Here is a 17307-nt window from a genome sequence, read left to right as displayed (position 1 = left end):
AGTTACATAATCCATACCCAGTCGAATCAATGTTTTAGTTGACTGAATATCTTTTACCGACCGTATAAAGCTATCCAGAGTACTTTGAACAATAGCTCTTTGATTTGAAGTCACCCACCCTGAACAGCGTAATAGCGCCACAGGAATATATTGTTTACTGCCATCTTTTTTAATGGTGGCATTTTAGGATTTCATCTACAGACTCAAAAGACCAATGTGTAACAAAGGATAACTGCTCAGTAGCTTTTATTTGAATGATTACACATTAGAATCAATAATTTATCTACTCATTAAAAAAGTCAGCAGGGTCACTTTGTATTGCGGAACAGACAATAAGAAAGGTAAGATGTGCGATGCGGCTTTTATTCTAACAACTCACTTATGTCTTGTTAACTTCAAAAAGGTTTCAGACGCCAAAACTGTATTTCTGCATTCCCCTAGGTATACTTATTCCTAAGTAATGTGTAAAAACTTAGTGGTGATTAAAGAGAGCATCAATGGTTTTATTTGAAGAATTGATTCATGCCTAGGGTGCGGTCGAGTTATGGATGCACGCTTGTTTGTAGTTTGGAGAGCACGAGACAAGAAACTCTTACTTGTTGAGTGCTCCCAAGTTTCCCAAGTGCAACCGTAACTCGATATACGTACAGCGAATAGCACAAACCAATTCTTTTGTAACATAGTGACAACAGAGTAGTGTGCAGAAAAATGGTTTAATTTATGATTGATTACAAAATTCTTTCAATGCGCTGAATAGAAAAAGAAAGGTTCTTATTGGCTGGTTCACAAACACGCGACAATGGCCAAGGTCTGAAAGGGAACGTTTTATCTAAAATTGTCATTGAATATTGCCTCTTTGAATCAGTTCGTAAAAAAACTAGAACTAAGCGACGGAAAGCCGATTTGCACTGGTCATCTTATGAGCCCACGGCCGTGCGTTTGTTGAGAAATATACCATGATGACTCCAGTAGGAATTAGATAGGGAAGCACGCGCGCTATTTTATAATTTTAGATTGATGTATATCCTGTTTAATGGGCTTCGGAAAGACAAAACAAACTTGCTCCAAAATCGTTAATGAACCTTTTTATTCATCAGCTGATTCTTAATATATTTGTTAATAGTGTTACGCCACGAGAATTTCTTTTGTTCAATGAGAATTAGAGCATTAAAGATACCCTCTTGAGATGTTCAGCATGGCTAGCTTTATGGGCATACGATGAAGTCTATCTGGACGTCGCCGCAGCCAATTAACGTGAATATAGATATTACCATGACAAATGGCCATTGAATTACAAAGCCGCAGTGTTCTTTAGAAGTAAATAAAACGCGTAATGCCAAAACAAGAGCCAGAGACCGCTAAGCGCAGTGAAAAGTTGTAGTTGGCCGAAGCGATCATTGAAGAAGACCCAGGTTGAGAGTCAGTTAAGAATATTTTTTGATGACCAAATGTTTTTAAAATGAACAGTTTAAATACGGATAAAATAATGCAGGCAGGAATTCAGTCTGTATTGTCCAACTAACCCAAATAATAGGTGTCATAGATTTATTGAAATACTTTAAAAGATAACTAAGAACATCTTAAGAACTTTTCAATTGCCAAAAAAAAAAAAAAATAAGTACGTTCAGCCTCAGCCCCAAAATTAGACATTCTCATATATGAGAGAGAGTGTATGGCAAGGGAACAAAAACCTAAAGAAAACGATTGTAGCATACATTTTTTAAAATTTCACTTTTCTTTCTTAGTCGGATGTGATCGGAAGTGCCGCAGAGAGACAAGAGTTCTCATAATTCAGCGGAAGAACTGAGTCACGCACAATTATTTTAATTCCATTTAATTTTTTGGTTGCTAATATTCATTGGCTAATCAAGACCAACGAGTATGTGTTGATCTTTGCAAATCATGGTTCTTAATTTGTCCCAGTTACATGCAATTTTCTTCCATTCTAAACTTAATCCTTCCTTTATCGATTCAAAACATAAAAAAATACACCCGTTTGACGATTAAATTTTATTGGGAATCATCAAGCGTAAAAATCCAAACATTTGCCTACAAGCTCGGACTTTTTTGAGAGCATTGTGCTATTTATGGCTCTTCGATAGCAGCAATGACACGAAGTCAGAAAAGTGTACTATAGTGTAATTCAATATCGATAATTGGAAAATGAGAAACTATGCTTTGAGGTTACTTTTGTTCTATAACAAAGAGATACAGTAATCACTGCTTATAACCTTTACCAAACTGAATCAAAAAATAGTAAATATGGAGGAGGTCCATGTATGAGGGACTATATGGCCCCGGGGGGGGGGGGGTACTCCCTCATATGGGCTATATAGGTATGTGCGGCGCCAAAGGGTATGGTTTTTCGGCTGTTTTGGTCATAAATAGGGTATCGATTTTAGCCATTTTGCCGCCATTTTGGTAATAAATAGGGTATAGATTTTTGCACTCTAGTCCTGGGTTCGTTTTTTTTTAGAAGAAGCTACTTCAGGTCATAAATAGGGTAGGGAAAATCGCAGATTTTGGTCATAAATAGGGTAAGGGTTTTGAAAAGCAGGCTGCACACCCCTACCCAATTTTTTTGGAGTACCCCCCCCCCCCCCCGGGTATATGGCGCACGTTACTTGAACATGTTCGCATGCGCATTACCATACGGTCATTGATAAATGCTAACAATTAAGTGCTGATAGAATGAAATCTGATAGAAGCGAAATATATGAAATGCATGTGTTTGAAATACGGATGAAAGAATTAATAAATGAGATACTATCGCAGTTATGTACGCAACTTAAGCAGTTGCGAAAAGAAAGCCTGAAAAAATTTTAACGCTCTTCATCTTTCAGGGTATATTACGAACTCACAATATGACCAGCTCCCAGTTAGATTGTTTGCTAGGTTGGTAGAGCACTGCATCACATAGGTCATGGGTTTGAAAGTCTTCAAGCCTGATGTTTTTAGACTTTCTTTTCGCAACTGCGTAAGTTGCGTACAAACCATTAAAGCTGGCCATAAAAGTTGTTTTCAGGAAACTTTATAAATCTCTAACGAAAATTACTGAGGAGATCAAAGACAGACATCAGCTTGCAAATGTTGCCATATTCCGACCACACCAATGCAAAACCAAAAAGCGTTTTGAAAACGGTCTCCAGTGGACAGCGTGAAATTGCAAACTTTTGAAAACGATTAGTCACATGATAAGGCAGATTTCCAGGTTAGGGCTTGTATCGTTTGAATCCCCTTTTCAATTTGTCACGTGGAAGCAGAAAGTTTGTCTCGGTTTACATAAAAACAAAAAGGCCCGAAATATATCCACGTACACGGGTCTTGAAGGTTGTTTGTCACTGGAACCCACGACCTCTTTTACTGCGCTTAAATTCTCGTATAGTATTAGCATACGGATTACATATGCTCAGATTACATATGCGCCATACAGGGCCTTACTGAATATCAGTTTGGTGATGTGGGCTCCCTGTATAAAAATTATTATTATTATTATTATTATTATTATTATTATTATTATTATTACTACTGTAATTATTATTTCATCAAAATTTTAGTCTATGAATAGTGGAATGCAAATTGGTCATATGAATGACTGCCGCTTTAACACTAACCAAGCGTGTGTCCGCTAATTTTAGAAAGTCGATGATGGCGTGAGCTTGTAAATTAGTAATTTAAGATCTCTTAATGTTTTCATTTCATCAAAATTTTAGTCTACGATGGTGGAATGTGAATTGGTCACATATTATTAATCGTAACTTCGTAATTTTTTTTACTAATTATTATTATTATTATTATTATAATTATTAAACTTTATTGAATTATTATTATTATTATTATTATTATTATTATTATTATTATTATTATTATTATTATTATTATTAAGGATGAAGGTAGGCTGCCAAGTCACTCCACATCAGTTCAGCTTGTCAGCTCTTTCAAACTTTCACCTTGTAAGTCACCATCACCCCTTCACAAACACAGCCAGAACACCCCGAATCTGGTCTACCTCATACTTTTCCGGCGATAACTGAAATCAGGTGGAATAGAAAGTCGACTAAAGTAAACAGCCGACATTGTAGAGAAACTAGCTAGGCACTTGTTGGATTAGAGGCAAGTACGCCACTGCCACCAACAAACTAGGACTCAAAGACTGACTCCGATGACCCTGTTTGAGGAGACTGATCTTGAAAGTGTAGCTGAAGGGGTGATCTGCAAGCAGGAACACCATTAGTAAAAATCTATCTCGTCTTAGTAGTATCTAATCTACTTAAGCTTAATAATAGGATTTTATTTAAAAAATTACGGCTCAGAGCAACTGAATAAGTAATTGATTCTTGCTGGTGCTTAACAGGTGCAATCAATTGAGCGAACGTGACATACAGGTTGACGCTGCAAAGACGGACAGGACAAAATAGAATTGGAAACTTGCGCTTTCACGCAACAATCCGTCAAGAAAGAAAAAAAAATGTCCGTCATTTGGTTGCACTTATTAAAATTCTAGCTCGAAGAGAGTTTTTCAATGTTTGGAAACCTTAAAAGTCGAAAATGTTAGCGAGATTAGGGAACAGTTCTATATGTCGCTAAAAGCTTCACAACGTGCTTGTCAACTGTTGTGATGACGATCACATGTGCCAATTTGTTTTAAGCTTGCCACGGTAAGGGTGACTTAACAGCTATAGCTGTAAAAAAAACAAGCATGGGCTGCATGCTGCTTTCCTCTTTTAGCCGCACTATCCAAGTGGTTAACGAAAGGGAATGTTGACTGGCGAAACAAACGCTACCAAAGTTTTTTTTGCCACCGGGGAATGTTAAAATCAAGACACAAACGTTTCAATATAGCAATTTGCTAATAAATTTTAATGCCTCCGGCAACACTAACTATGACTGAGACTTTTGTTAATTAACAAACAATACCTCTTTCACCAAAACCTGCATGCGAGGTATAGTGTCTGCGGGAACGTCCTTTAAGTGTTACCATCAAAAGATCTTCATCAGTACTTCCATGTAATTCCGCTCGTTTTTTAATTTTCTTTAGCAGCACAAACGCCCAGACATTTTTTAGATATGAACTTAGCAGGGCGTGTGAATTTAGACTTATTGGGAGTTAAGGAGTTAATGAAAAGACAGTGCTTTGGCGCGTCTGAGTGACGAGTATCCAGTCGAAGGAGCCAAGCTCTTGAGCTGTCAATAGGAAAAGTACATTGTTTGCAATTTGGGCCGAGTCACTTTTTATCTGGCACAAAGAGCCCAAAGAGGTGCTAAAATGGTGTAAATGCGCTTCCATTAGCACACCTGCATTTTTAGAGAGCCTTTTGTTATTGCAGAGGTGTATAATGACAACCGCCTTTACCGGACAAATTTAATTTGATTATTCTTTCGGCCATGAACAATGGATGGGTTATTAGACTGGCTAGGTGATCGCGGAATTTTGTATAGCATTGGTAATCATTTGGATTTGGAGTGTGATTCAACTTTCTGAAAGAGTTACATAATCCATACCCAGTCGAATCAATGTTTTAGTTGACTGAATATCTTTTACCGACCCTATAAAGCTACCCAGAGCGCTTTGAACAATAGCTCTTTGATTTGAAGTCACACTTCAGGATTTCGTCCAAAAAGTCATGAGTTAGATCCACCCTGAACAGCGTAATAGCGACACAAGAACATATTGTTTACTGTCATCTTTTTTGATGGTGGCACTTTAGGATTTCGTCTACAGACTGAAAAGACCAATGTGTAATAAAGCAAAACTGCTCAGAAGCTTTTATTTGAATGATTACACATTAGCATTAGTAATTTATCTACTTACTCAAAAAGTCAGTAAAATCACTTTGTATCGATTGCGCAATGGACAATAAGAAACACAACAGGAAAGGTCAGTGCTATGCCGGCGGCTTTTATTCTAACAACTAACTCATGTATTGTTAACTTTAAAAAGGTTTCAGACGTCGAAACTGTATTTCTGCATTCTCCTAGATATCCTTATTACTAAGTAATGCGTACTAATTTGGTGGTGATAAAAGAGAGCATCAGTGGTTTTATTTAAGAATTCATTCGTGCCTAGGGTGCGATCGAAATATCAATGCACGCTGGAAGTTTGGAGAGCACGAGAGAAGAAACTCTTACTTGTTGAGTGCTCCCCAAGCTTCCTAAGTGCAACGATAACTCGATATACGCAAAGCTAAAAGTACGAACCAATTCTTTTGTAACATACTGACAACGGAGTAGTGTGCGAAAAAATGGTTTTATTTATGATTGATTACAAAATTCTTTTAATGCGCTGTATAGAAAAAGAAAGGTTCTTATTGGCTGGCTACAAACGCGCGACAATGGTCAAAGTCTGAAAGAGAAGGTTTTATCTAAAATTGTCATTGAATATTTGCCTCTTTGAATCAGTTCGTAAAAAACTAGAACTAAGCAACGGAAAGCTGATTTGCACAGGTCATCTTATGAGCGCACGGCCGTGCTTTTGTTGAGAAATATACCATGATGGCTCCAGTAGGAATTAGATAGGGAAGCACGTGCGCTATTTTATAATTTTAGATTGATGTATATCCTGTTTAATGGGCTTCGGACAGACAAAACAAACTTGCTCCAAAATCGTTAATGAACCTTTTTATTCATCAGCCGTTTCTTAATATATTTGTTAAAAGTGTTACGCCATGATAATTTCTTTTGTTCAATTAGAATCAGAGCATTAAAGATACCCTCTCGAGATGTTCAGCATGGCTAGCTTTATGAGCATACGATGAAGTCTCTCTGGACGTCGCCACAGCCAATTAACGTTAATATAGATATTACCATGACAAATGGCCATTGAATTACAAAGCCGCAGTGTTCTTTAGTATTAAATAAAACGCGTAATGCCAAAACAAGAGCCAGAGACCGCAAAGCGCAGTGAAAAGTTGTAGTTGGACGAAGCGATCATTGAAGAAGACCCCAAGATGATGTTCGTTACGGAGCTGAAAAGTCTTCATTTCTGGGCCAGCGCCTTGGTGGAGCTGATCACAACATTCTTTTTCATCTTCTTGACCACTGGCACAACCATCACTTGGAACCAAAACCATCCGCCGTCGATTGAGATGATTTCTTTGTCGTTTGGATTGAGCATCGCGACGCTCGCCATGTGCAGCCTGCACTTGAGTGGGGGGCACATCAACCCTGCCGTCACCATTGCCATGATGGCCATTAAGAAGGTGACCATCCTGCGAGGGATTACCTATGTTATTTTTCAGCTGGCTGGAGGTGAGTCATTGATGAAGTGCTTGACATTATTTAGAAGGACACAACCGCATGTAAACAGCCACATTGTTACCAGTTCGACCACACTGGCCACAAAAAGAACGTCAGTTTACAAACCTAGATAAGAACAATATAAGGTTGTGGTTATGCAAGGTAGTTGTGTTTAAAAAAAATGTATAAATTTCAGCCACAGCGTCTCGTCAGCATCTTTTGCCAAACAACAAGGATAAAGTGGCCACCCCAATGCTAATTCTGTATAGCCGATCATTTTGTACGACAAGGGAATGGATGTAAAGTGTTTTCTATCAACAAAACATACTAGAACTGGTGCTTTGATAAGCTGTCGGAAAACAAGAGTTAACTTTATCAAGATGTCGTTGCGTGCGTTAGGCCATTCTTAACTAGTACGTTGTTGTATTAACACATCCCTTGTGGTAATCTTAGTGCAGAGGCATCTAAAGAATAGACATAAGAAGCATAATTAGGTATTTTAGTGGGTAACAGTAAGGCTCATCCGGGAGAGGTTAGCTCTCGCTGTTTCTCAAAATAAATTGTTTATCAAGGCGTAATCATCAGTGTAATTCTTCCAGTTGAGCAAACATTTATTAGTTGCGTTTTATTATTGATGCCGACTTAATTTTATTTCATTAGCGATTATTTTGGTCCCTCAATGCACCCGAGGGACTATATTAGCAATTATTTCTGCCTGTTGCTTTCAAAAAAACGGCATTGATTCATCTTGTGGCGCAACACCCAGAAAAGCGCTATCAGGTTGGGTCACAGCTGGGACGTGACTTGTATAACAATTTTGAAAAAAAAAAAAAGAAGCTAATTACGAATCACTTTGAGCTCGTTTCAAAGGTTACCAGATCCAGACATAGCTACAAATTACAAGTAAAAATGGCGAATTGTAACCGCTATAAATAGTCTTTCTTTCTTAGAATCGTGCGCGAATGGAACAATTTGCCCCGCTACGTTGTGGAGGCTGGAAATTTAAGACGTTTTAATAAGCTACTCTTAAATCGTATATGTGCATTTCAAAATTTCTTTTCTTTTCTATGTAAATTTATATTCCTCTTGAACAATGTTTTGATTTTAAATTTTTATTTTCTAGGAAGTTAATTCACATAGGGTCCACCTCTTTAACTTCCTTTTCAGGGTGTTATTTTTGCATTTTATTTTTATGATACCTTGAATAAACGTATTTTTGTATGTAAAAAAAGTGCGTCATTGTTGGTACGTGACTTGTATAATAATTTTAAAGAAAACGTGCTTCGAATGTTTCTTTTTCCTGCTGCGTAAACTTCCTTTGTACAGAAGACAGCTGGAAGAGCATGAGTAGATTTTCAAGAGCTATTATGATTCAAACTAGCTGAGATGTTAAGATCACAAGCTTCATCAGTTAGATAAACGCCTTCTTTGTATAAGGTCGTCTCAAAGAACTTACAATTGCAGATATCAAGTACAGTTGAGTGTAAATTGTCCGTTAAATCAGTTAGCAGCTATTAGGGTTTGAACTCTTTCGGTAATGACGTGAAAACACAAAGAGACCTCTCTTGTCGAGGTTCAGTGGTTCTGATTTAATTGTTTTGTGAATTGACGCAAGCCAGAAGTGCGCTAAATGCATCTACTGTATCAATCCTGATCTTTTCTGCGCAGTCGTGGTCATGACAAAAGGACAGTTCTAGCCGTTTTCCGCGAAAAAAAGTTACAGTTTCCGATTAACCAACCCCGGTAATGTTATCTACAAGCGTAAACACAAACAATAATTATTATTAGCAGACCTTTTTTTTTCTACTTAAGCCGCGTTTTATTTTTACTCTATAGGCACGTCGTTTCTTATACCTTATTTTATGCCCAGCAGGGGTCTTTGATCGCTTCACGATCTTTACGTTGCGCAACCTGTTCATTGCCCCTGTTTTGATTTTGTTTTAGAATATTGCGCGCCTACAGAGAAAGGAAAACGCCAATAACGTGGCGCTAGTAAGTGCATGGAAAAGCTGGCGTGTTTTATTCGAGTCTCACAATCATTTATTAATCCGATTTCTTTTGTAGTTTGCTAGCTCACTCCACAATCTACCAAACACGTAGCCGGAAACTGTGAATAGTAAAAAGTTACTGATGCTTTTAGTAAGTAGTGCTGGGGCAAGGATAATTGGTGTGTGTCAAAAATAGGTGGGACTCGTTATGCACGAGCGAATTCGAACCACTCGCTGAAAGAATCTTCTGCTCAAAGCTGGAGAAACTTCGAGTTTTTCCCTTGGTTTGGAGATACTGGCAGCGCACACAGATCTTTCAAGGACAGTACACTGAAGCATCCCGTACACCCGGGCCCGTACATTGATTAATAGTCTAGATAGCACTTGATAAAAGCCACTAGTTCACGGAAAATCTGGAAGGTTCTGTCAATAAACACAAAGAGGTACTTCAGTTCCACTTCATTGACTGAGAATAGCAGTTGTATGTTGTTTATTGGGTTGTTCAAGAGAGCTTCGCAAAATTCATGAACACACCTCAGTAAATTGAACCGACGCACTCTCTTCGTAATTTTCTTGTTGTGAAAGAAAACGTGTCAGTAAAGTCAGGCCAGAAATAATCCTGTTCACTAAAGCAGTTTCTTCTTCGAATTTTCGTGTTCTTCTTGTAACATTTGTAAACGAGAGCGGTGAGGGTATTGTTAAAACAGGATCGTGGCCATTAATTAGACAACCCACAAAAATAAGTCAATAAGAGAGTTGTTTTTAAAGATGTTATCTTGCTAATGATAAAATTTTTAAAATAGTTGAAATTGTTGGAGTTGTTTCGAAATAAATTTTCACGAACCCCGCCTTCAACCCGCCCCCAAATACGAGCACTGTTGCCTGAAACGCCGTCATGACTAGGCCAACCATTTACATTCATGGCTCGTCTGCGCGTTATATATAAACGCTGGTCCAACGTTGTGTAACCATTATTTAAAAAAATCGGATCATTGGATAACGAAATTCCAGTGATACGCCTACGGACATTGGATACCAGCCATTGTTTATAGCGGCCATTAAATCGTGTTCGCTCGAAACGTCTGCACTCGAATCTCTTTACAGTGGCGAAATCACCTGATCAACTCTAAAAGAAAACATTCGTTTCTACTCCCAACCGACGCAGCATTACAGGTTCTTTAGCAACTAACCCCCTTTTATAATTTGAAAGTCCATTGGAAATGACTTACGTAGCCTCGTTCTTGGAGACAAATATGGTTAGAAATCTAGTTTATATTTTAGATTTCAGCGTGTTTTGCGCGTTTGACCGTATAACAGAAATTAATTTGCTTCAGCCGAAAGCAATTATTTATTTTCATTATGATATCAAGGCAATAACTGTGGCCAAACACAACATACGTAAACAGCGCAATGAAGCAATCATAACTCGAAGCAAATACATCAGCGGGCGGCAAGCGCGGGAAAACGTGTGCGAGCAAGTCACGTTTGGTTATTGTTTGCTTCTCATTGGTTGAGAAAGTGGCGCGAGTTTTGCTAACCAATCACAGAGCTTAGTAAAGCAAAACCAAAGCTGCAGTAAAATTACTCTTGAAACTCAATTGAAAACCACTCTGTCATTATCTTTATCATGTCATTATCATAATCTTGAAAGGCTTGTTCTCGACACAGCTGATCAATTCGAGTGTTGGACAGTGGTTGCTTGATATCGATTACACCAACCTTCTATAGTGGTGACTAATGCAATATCGTACCCAGAATCTTCAGGCTCTGCGGCCAGGGGTTGGTCGCCCGGAGAAATTAGGGAGCTTAAACAACAACGACAACGGCACAAAACAATTGGTTTAGTGAGCAAAAACAATCGCTCTGCACGTGCATTTTACATTTTGGTGCATTTCTTAGCTGTCCTTTGCAAAACAACAGCGTGAAATGACCAAATTATAGGTTTTTTGGAAAACGTCAGCACACGACGGTGAAGTTTTCATTTTCTTTCTCAACTTGAACGCCACTCTTACAGATTTGGTTATTGGTTCCTGGATAGTTCGCCGTTTCTGTAGAAGTTGAGCGAGTTGAAATAATCACGAAGTAGCACAAATGAAATAAAGTTATATTTTCGGGTGACGTTTTCGTTGCCGTTGCGGTTATGGCTGCTTAAGCTCCCCATTATGGGGTACTTGAAATATTTCACCACAGAAATCCTTCCGGATAAAAAGGCAGGGAAGCAAATAAAAATGGTTCAAGTCTTTCGATTTCTCCAGAGTCTCTTCAGGTGACCAACTGCTGGCCAAAGAGCCCGATGACTCTAAGTATCAGATTGTAACTAATGTTGTGTTCTTTACAAGGTATCGCAGGCTCAGCAGTATTGAAATACATCACACCAGAGGCAAAGCGAGGAACCTTGGGTGCCACCGTCCCAGGTCCCGGCGTGAGCGCTGGACAGGCAGTGGGTATTGAGATACTGCTTACATTTCTTCTCGTGTTCACTGTGTGCGCCAGTACGGACTCCAAGAGGCTGCACTACGGCTATGAGGTGCCCTTATCCATTGGCTTGTGCGTGGCTGTCTGTCACTTTATCGGGGTGAGTTATAGCAAATCTATTTTCATTGTACCTGATTATACCTGAAATATTCTAATGTAACGTAGATTAGGTTAGTTTAGGAGTAAACACACGACCCCACAAGCTAACAGCTTTGAAAACCATCGTGTTTAAATACAGATTATGTATGTGTGTATTTCAGTTCAAACATCCATAGTTCGCTGCAGACGCGCATCTTCGAGAAGAGTGGAGATTTAGGCCAAGTAGAGCATAAGATGATTGATATATCTGAAACTACTGCACGTGAACTAAGGGGAAAAGAAATGGCAAAAATTATATTAAACGTAAAATAAGCTTGAGAAAAGAGGTAGGAATCCAGAATTGATAGGCTTGTAAAATGGACAAACTGGACTAGACTTGACGACTAGAGGATAACCAGTGCATAGAAAGTCCTGAGGATAACTTAGCTCTGTTCACAGTTACGCTATGGGCGTCTTAGAATTGTACACGGCCTTGTTTTTAATGGATACCTCAAGCAGGTTCCTTAATCGGTTAGCATGCAGATGTTCACGTGACCTGTTAACCATCTGCTTACTAAAAAACCTAGACTCTGGTTAGAAGATGTTTAAGGCCAGGTTTATCAAATGTGAGTGTTTACCTGAACTGCGCGCCAGCAAAAGGATTATGGGTAAAGTAGGACAGGGCGATTTCTAAGCTTAGTTTCCAACTGTACCTGTTGACAGTTGCAGCGGCAGCTTGGAAAATTCGGGGCATGACATTCTGATTTGCTTATGGAAAGTATTTAAGACAAAAAACAAAAAACAAAAAAGCAGTCGAACCTCTTTATTACTAACACCAAGGGGACAGGAATAAGTGTCCGTTTTATTGAAGTAGGCTTTATATGGATTTCGGTCTCTCAGGGACCAAGTAAACTGTCCGTAATAGAGAGGTGTCCGTATTATAGGTGTCCGTAAGGAGAGGTTCCACTGTAGTCAATTATTTATTTAACTTAGGGTGTTAAAATGTCAGTCGACGACAACGCTAGGCGAACTGTATAAATATAGTTCACTTTTCTCAGATACTTCCTAGTCCCTCAAAGCATAAAACGTAATCATTACTCCGCTGGGTGCATGTCGTAATGGTATGTATCTTGGTTTCAGATTGGATTCACCGGATGTGGGATTAATCCTGCGCGCTCATTTGGTCCAGCGCTGATCATGAACACAGACGAGATCTGGAAAAATCACTGGGTAAGTCATCGTGTCATATCGTGTCAGCCGCCTAACGCAGCTTCAAGTTAGCTGACGAAATGTCGTGTTCTTTATAACATGTCATATATAGTCACCTCGGCTAACATCGTGGCCTGCAATATGTGTACTTTAGTTACTCGAAGAAATAGCGCCATCCTTGAAAAAACGTTCTGGAGGAGGGGTAGGGAGGGAGAAGGTACCCTTCGGAATTTTGGGGGGGAGGGGGGGGGGTACGGCTGAGCTCTCCAATCCCTGACCCAGTGTTAGACCAAAATATGTAATTTTGCAGTACCCTTTTCCATACCAGCCAGTCTAATCTCCATATTCGTATTCAGACTTTCAGTCAGACCAAAATGGTTCAAATCTATACCCTATTTCAGACCAAAACAGCTCAAAACCCACACCCTTTAGCGCCGTACATACCTACATACAATCGTGGACAAAACTGTCAACAAACTGTTATTCAATCTCCAAATTCGAGCGCTACAATGATACGTCAGCAACACACTCCCCCTCATCAATGTTTCTCTGCCGCTGAAAAAAAGGCTGGGTCATCGTCCGGCCTTCAAAGCAACGTTGAGTTAGGGGGAGGGAGGAGTGAAGGTTTGGTACTTTACAGGCCGTGTTTTCTTTAAAGTAGATTGAAATATATGCGCAAAATTCGCAGTTTTCTTAACGAATTTTGTCCACGATTGTAGCTTATGTAAGGGGGTACCCACTGGGAATAAGCGCCGCAGAACCATAAGAGCAAAAAACTGATGAGCACCGCTGTTGAATAAGTGCCACATGTAAGGGAAAAGTTATTAATTACCGTCGGCCCTTAATAAGCGCCGCACACAAGAGCAAAATATTTATGAGCACCGCCCACCAAAAACGCCGAACGATTCAGCGGCATTCCAACACTTGAGAACGGCGCTTATTCGAAGACTGTGATGGTAAAAATGTAAAACGATACGGTTCGTTTCAAACCAGCTGCAAAGGACAGGGTATAGTAAATAACAATTTACTGGCATTTTTAACTGAATTTTATCCGGCGTTGTTATCATTGTCATTTTAAAAAAGAGTTTTCCTGTTTTAGCAACGGGCTTTTTAATGAATTCGAATTAGGGCGTCCGAATAGAGGCCGCCTTCAAAGAGGTGCCGCATTAATTAATAGCTCTAAAAATTTAACAAGCCTCGCGACGCTTTTTCAATTATATATGTTACTGAGGCTATGTTCACACGGGACCGGTTCCAAATGGTTCCGATCTAAAAAACGTGACGGATAGGCCTTTTGTTCACACGGGACCTGCTAACCGTACCGTCAATCCGTTCCCGATCAAGTCCGATAACTGGACCTCCAAAAAAGCGGGTTCAACACCTGGACCGGTTCCTTTTGGTACTAGCAGCGCAATTAAGCTTCGGTACTCGTTGAATTTACCGTTTTCAATGATGTCTTCATATTTCCTTTTAACAGTTTCCCAGTCTTTTCCGTTTGAAGCCTGGTAGGGTTTGTAATCTATAATAGCTTTAAAGAGAAGGGATAATTGATCGTCCGTCCTGTTGAAGGCTTTATCTCATTCCTCTATCGATTTAGCCTTCTTCGGCGCCATTTCGAAAGCTTCAACTTGTATTCTGCGCATGCTTAACTGGTAGAAACAGTTCAGTGCTTTTCTTACTTCGATTTATTACCGAACCATAACAGACCGGTCCCGTGTGGCGTGACGTTGATAAGCGGAACGGTGCCGTGTAAACAGAAATGGTCCGTTCCAGGATAGGGTCGGATCCATTTGGGACCGGTCCCGTGTGAAGATAGCCTGAGAGCCGATCAAGTCGCTCAGGGTCTATCCTCGCCGGCAATTTTTTTCTTCTTACTCTACATTAAAGGTATAAATAATGCGTCTACGTTACTACAAATGATTCTACTTGCTGATGATACCAACGTTTTCTGTCTTATAAAGATCCAAGATCCTTGGGGAATATGTTGAGTAGTGAGTTGGACAAATTCAGTGTCACTATGTGCCAGAGCTAATGAGCTTTCATCCATAGTATCCATTGATTCTAAGAAAAACACTCAAAAGTATGATATTTAAGCCACGTCAGGACTGTAAAAGTTATAATATCTCGCCAATTACTGATAAATAACCAGCAAATTGATTAGGTGAAAGAGACAATTTTCTACATACTTGGAAGCCCGAAATTTCCAGTTAGTAACGAATGACATTTCTTTTTTTATTTCTGGATTCTGTAATATTCATGGGTTTTCATGAGAAATTTATATTTCTTATATTAGCGTTCCAATTACGTTGCCTTATCTTAATCCAAAGTCACTTAAATAAAGTTGTTGTTGATGCTGATGATCATTTAAATTTCGCGAGTTTCGTGGGGAAAAACAAATTTCATGAACGGGAAACTAAAAGGTGTTAGGATGCCAATGTTTTTCGCTTGGCACCGGTTTTATTTGTCGAGACTTGAATGTCGTTATTATCTTATTTTCGTCTTCTATTGAGATTAGATCAGACCACAATTATTTTTTGCTGTATTTTCTGAAAAACTAACATTATGCTTTGTAGGTATACTGGGCCGGGCCTATTGGAGGAGCATTACTGGCAGCGGTTTTATATCAGGTGGTGTTCCGGGCCCGCCAAGATATGGGTCCCTCAGCCCCATCCACTAACGACCTGGAGATGTACCAGGATGCTAAATTGTGAGCCTTTTAGACATTGTAGGGGACAAAGTTTATGTGATGTATTTGTGTCGTTGGACTCTTAAAAGTACAGATTAAGGTTAACTTTGAAGTTATAAAACAACTTAGTGGAGATGCATCAGTGAGAGCAAAGCTGTTTCTCGACCTTTATGTCTGAATCGAATGGAACTATGTCAGCCTAAAAACCTAAAACTTAGGACCATTTTCTAATAGTGGACAGTTTTACGACGGCCGCATATAATTAACAAGATTACCAATTTATTCCTCGCATTTCAGTCGCGTCGAATCGTTTTATTTCAGCCCAGTAGCCTAACAGACCACAAGTACTGCACTGTGCTTTGATTAATCAGGTCTTATCTCAGTAATCAGCCCGTCCCTACTCTATGCATCGAGCCCATTTGTTAGCACAAGTGAAGGGTGAGCAATGAAAGCGGCTGTTTTGCAGGCTAGGGTTTACTCTAATTTATCGTTTTCGATTTTCAATAAGAACCATCTCCAAAATAACAAGGAAACATTTCTTTTAGCCAATCCAGCTATCGTTTTACGTTTTACTCAGTTTAAGGTTTTTCTTTTTAGAGATTTTTTATAAGCTTTGAAACCGTGCTATAGAAACAAAGGCTTGTGTTTTACTACATCTCTTTAAGAAACCAAAACCAAACAAACAAACAAACAAACAAAAACAAAAAACAAAACAAAACAGAGCTACCGAGAGGACTTGAAACTGGAGTTGTAACTGAAAACTGTGTACAATCTTCTTGAAAAAGTAACAAGTGGTTGAAGTGGTGAGGAAGGGGTCCCATCCATTCACGTTTAAGATTGCCGTTCACGTAGATTACAATTAGAGGCTCCAAAATTAGAAAGCTTTACGAGACTTATAATCTAAAAAAAGAGCAAGGCTGATTTCACGGTCAGGGAAGTATATTTTCCAATATTTCGAAAGGCACGGCCTTTCTTCTTCAGGGTATGTTTGAGACTGATCCTGTGGCAAGATACGTTACAATTTAAACAGTTACAATAGATACCTGAAAAAAGTCTAAAGTTACATAAACAAAAACGTTACAATTTGAAATTTGAAAATACAACTGGTAAATAGGTATAAGCTAACGTTACAACGTGGTAGACAAAAACAAAATACATAACAATGAGTTAATTACATAACTTAGGAAGATGAAAGACGGGAAAAATGTTCATGTCTCATCTCTCCTATTAAGACCTAAGGTTTCAATAGTTTGACCTCTGTCGATGAGGTATGCCTCTCTAGCTTTGCGTACACTGTCACGATTAGATTTGATGAGTTCGAGGGGAATTAGTAGCATGTCAGAAGCGTTATTGTCGTTAGAAAGAAAATGTTCTGAAACTGTGGTGGGTTTGGAACTGTTTGTTTGTTTGTCGACTGGTCTACGGTGTTCGTTAAAACGGTCTTTAAGTCGTCGTTTTGTTTCTCCTATGTATTGTTTGTGGCAGCGGTTGCAGTGTACCATGTAAATAACGTTTTTAGAGTTACAGTCTATATATATGATGAGTAATAATTCCCCTCTCTTTAATTTCAAATTCCAATTTGGTTTGTAATCGGAGGTCCACAGGTTTGTCAGTAGCTAGACTGTTCAGTCTTTC

General features: G+C 39.1%; 1 protein-coding gene across 1 annotated transcript; it reads left to right on the top strand.

The window, feature by feature from the left end:
* Window positions 1–6839: 6839 nt before the first annotated feature.
* Window positions 6840–16390, top strand: LOC146479478 (aquaporin-4-like). Its single transcript, XM_085110336.1, has 4 exons — window positions 6840–7248; window positions 11564–11799; window positions 12918–13007; window positions 15560–16390. Exons 1-4 carry the CDS (start codon window positions 6948–6950, stop codon window positions 15695–15697), a joined length of 765 nt encoding a protein of 254 aa, XP_084966462.1. The 5' UTR covers window positions 6840–6947; the 3' UTR covers window positions 15698–16390.
* Window positions 16391–17307: the final 917 nt, after the last annotated feature.

Source organism: Pavona decussata, unplaced genomic scaffold (assembly GCF_977016875.1).
Source record: "Pavona decussata unplaced genomic scaffold, jaPavDecu1.1 SCAFFOLD_58, whole genome shotgun sequence".
Lineage (NCBI taxonomy): Eukaryota > Metazoa > Cnidaria > Anthozoa > Scleractinia > Agariciidae > Pavona > Pavona decussata.
This window is presented reverse-complemented; position numbering and strand designations above follow the sequence as displayed.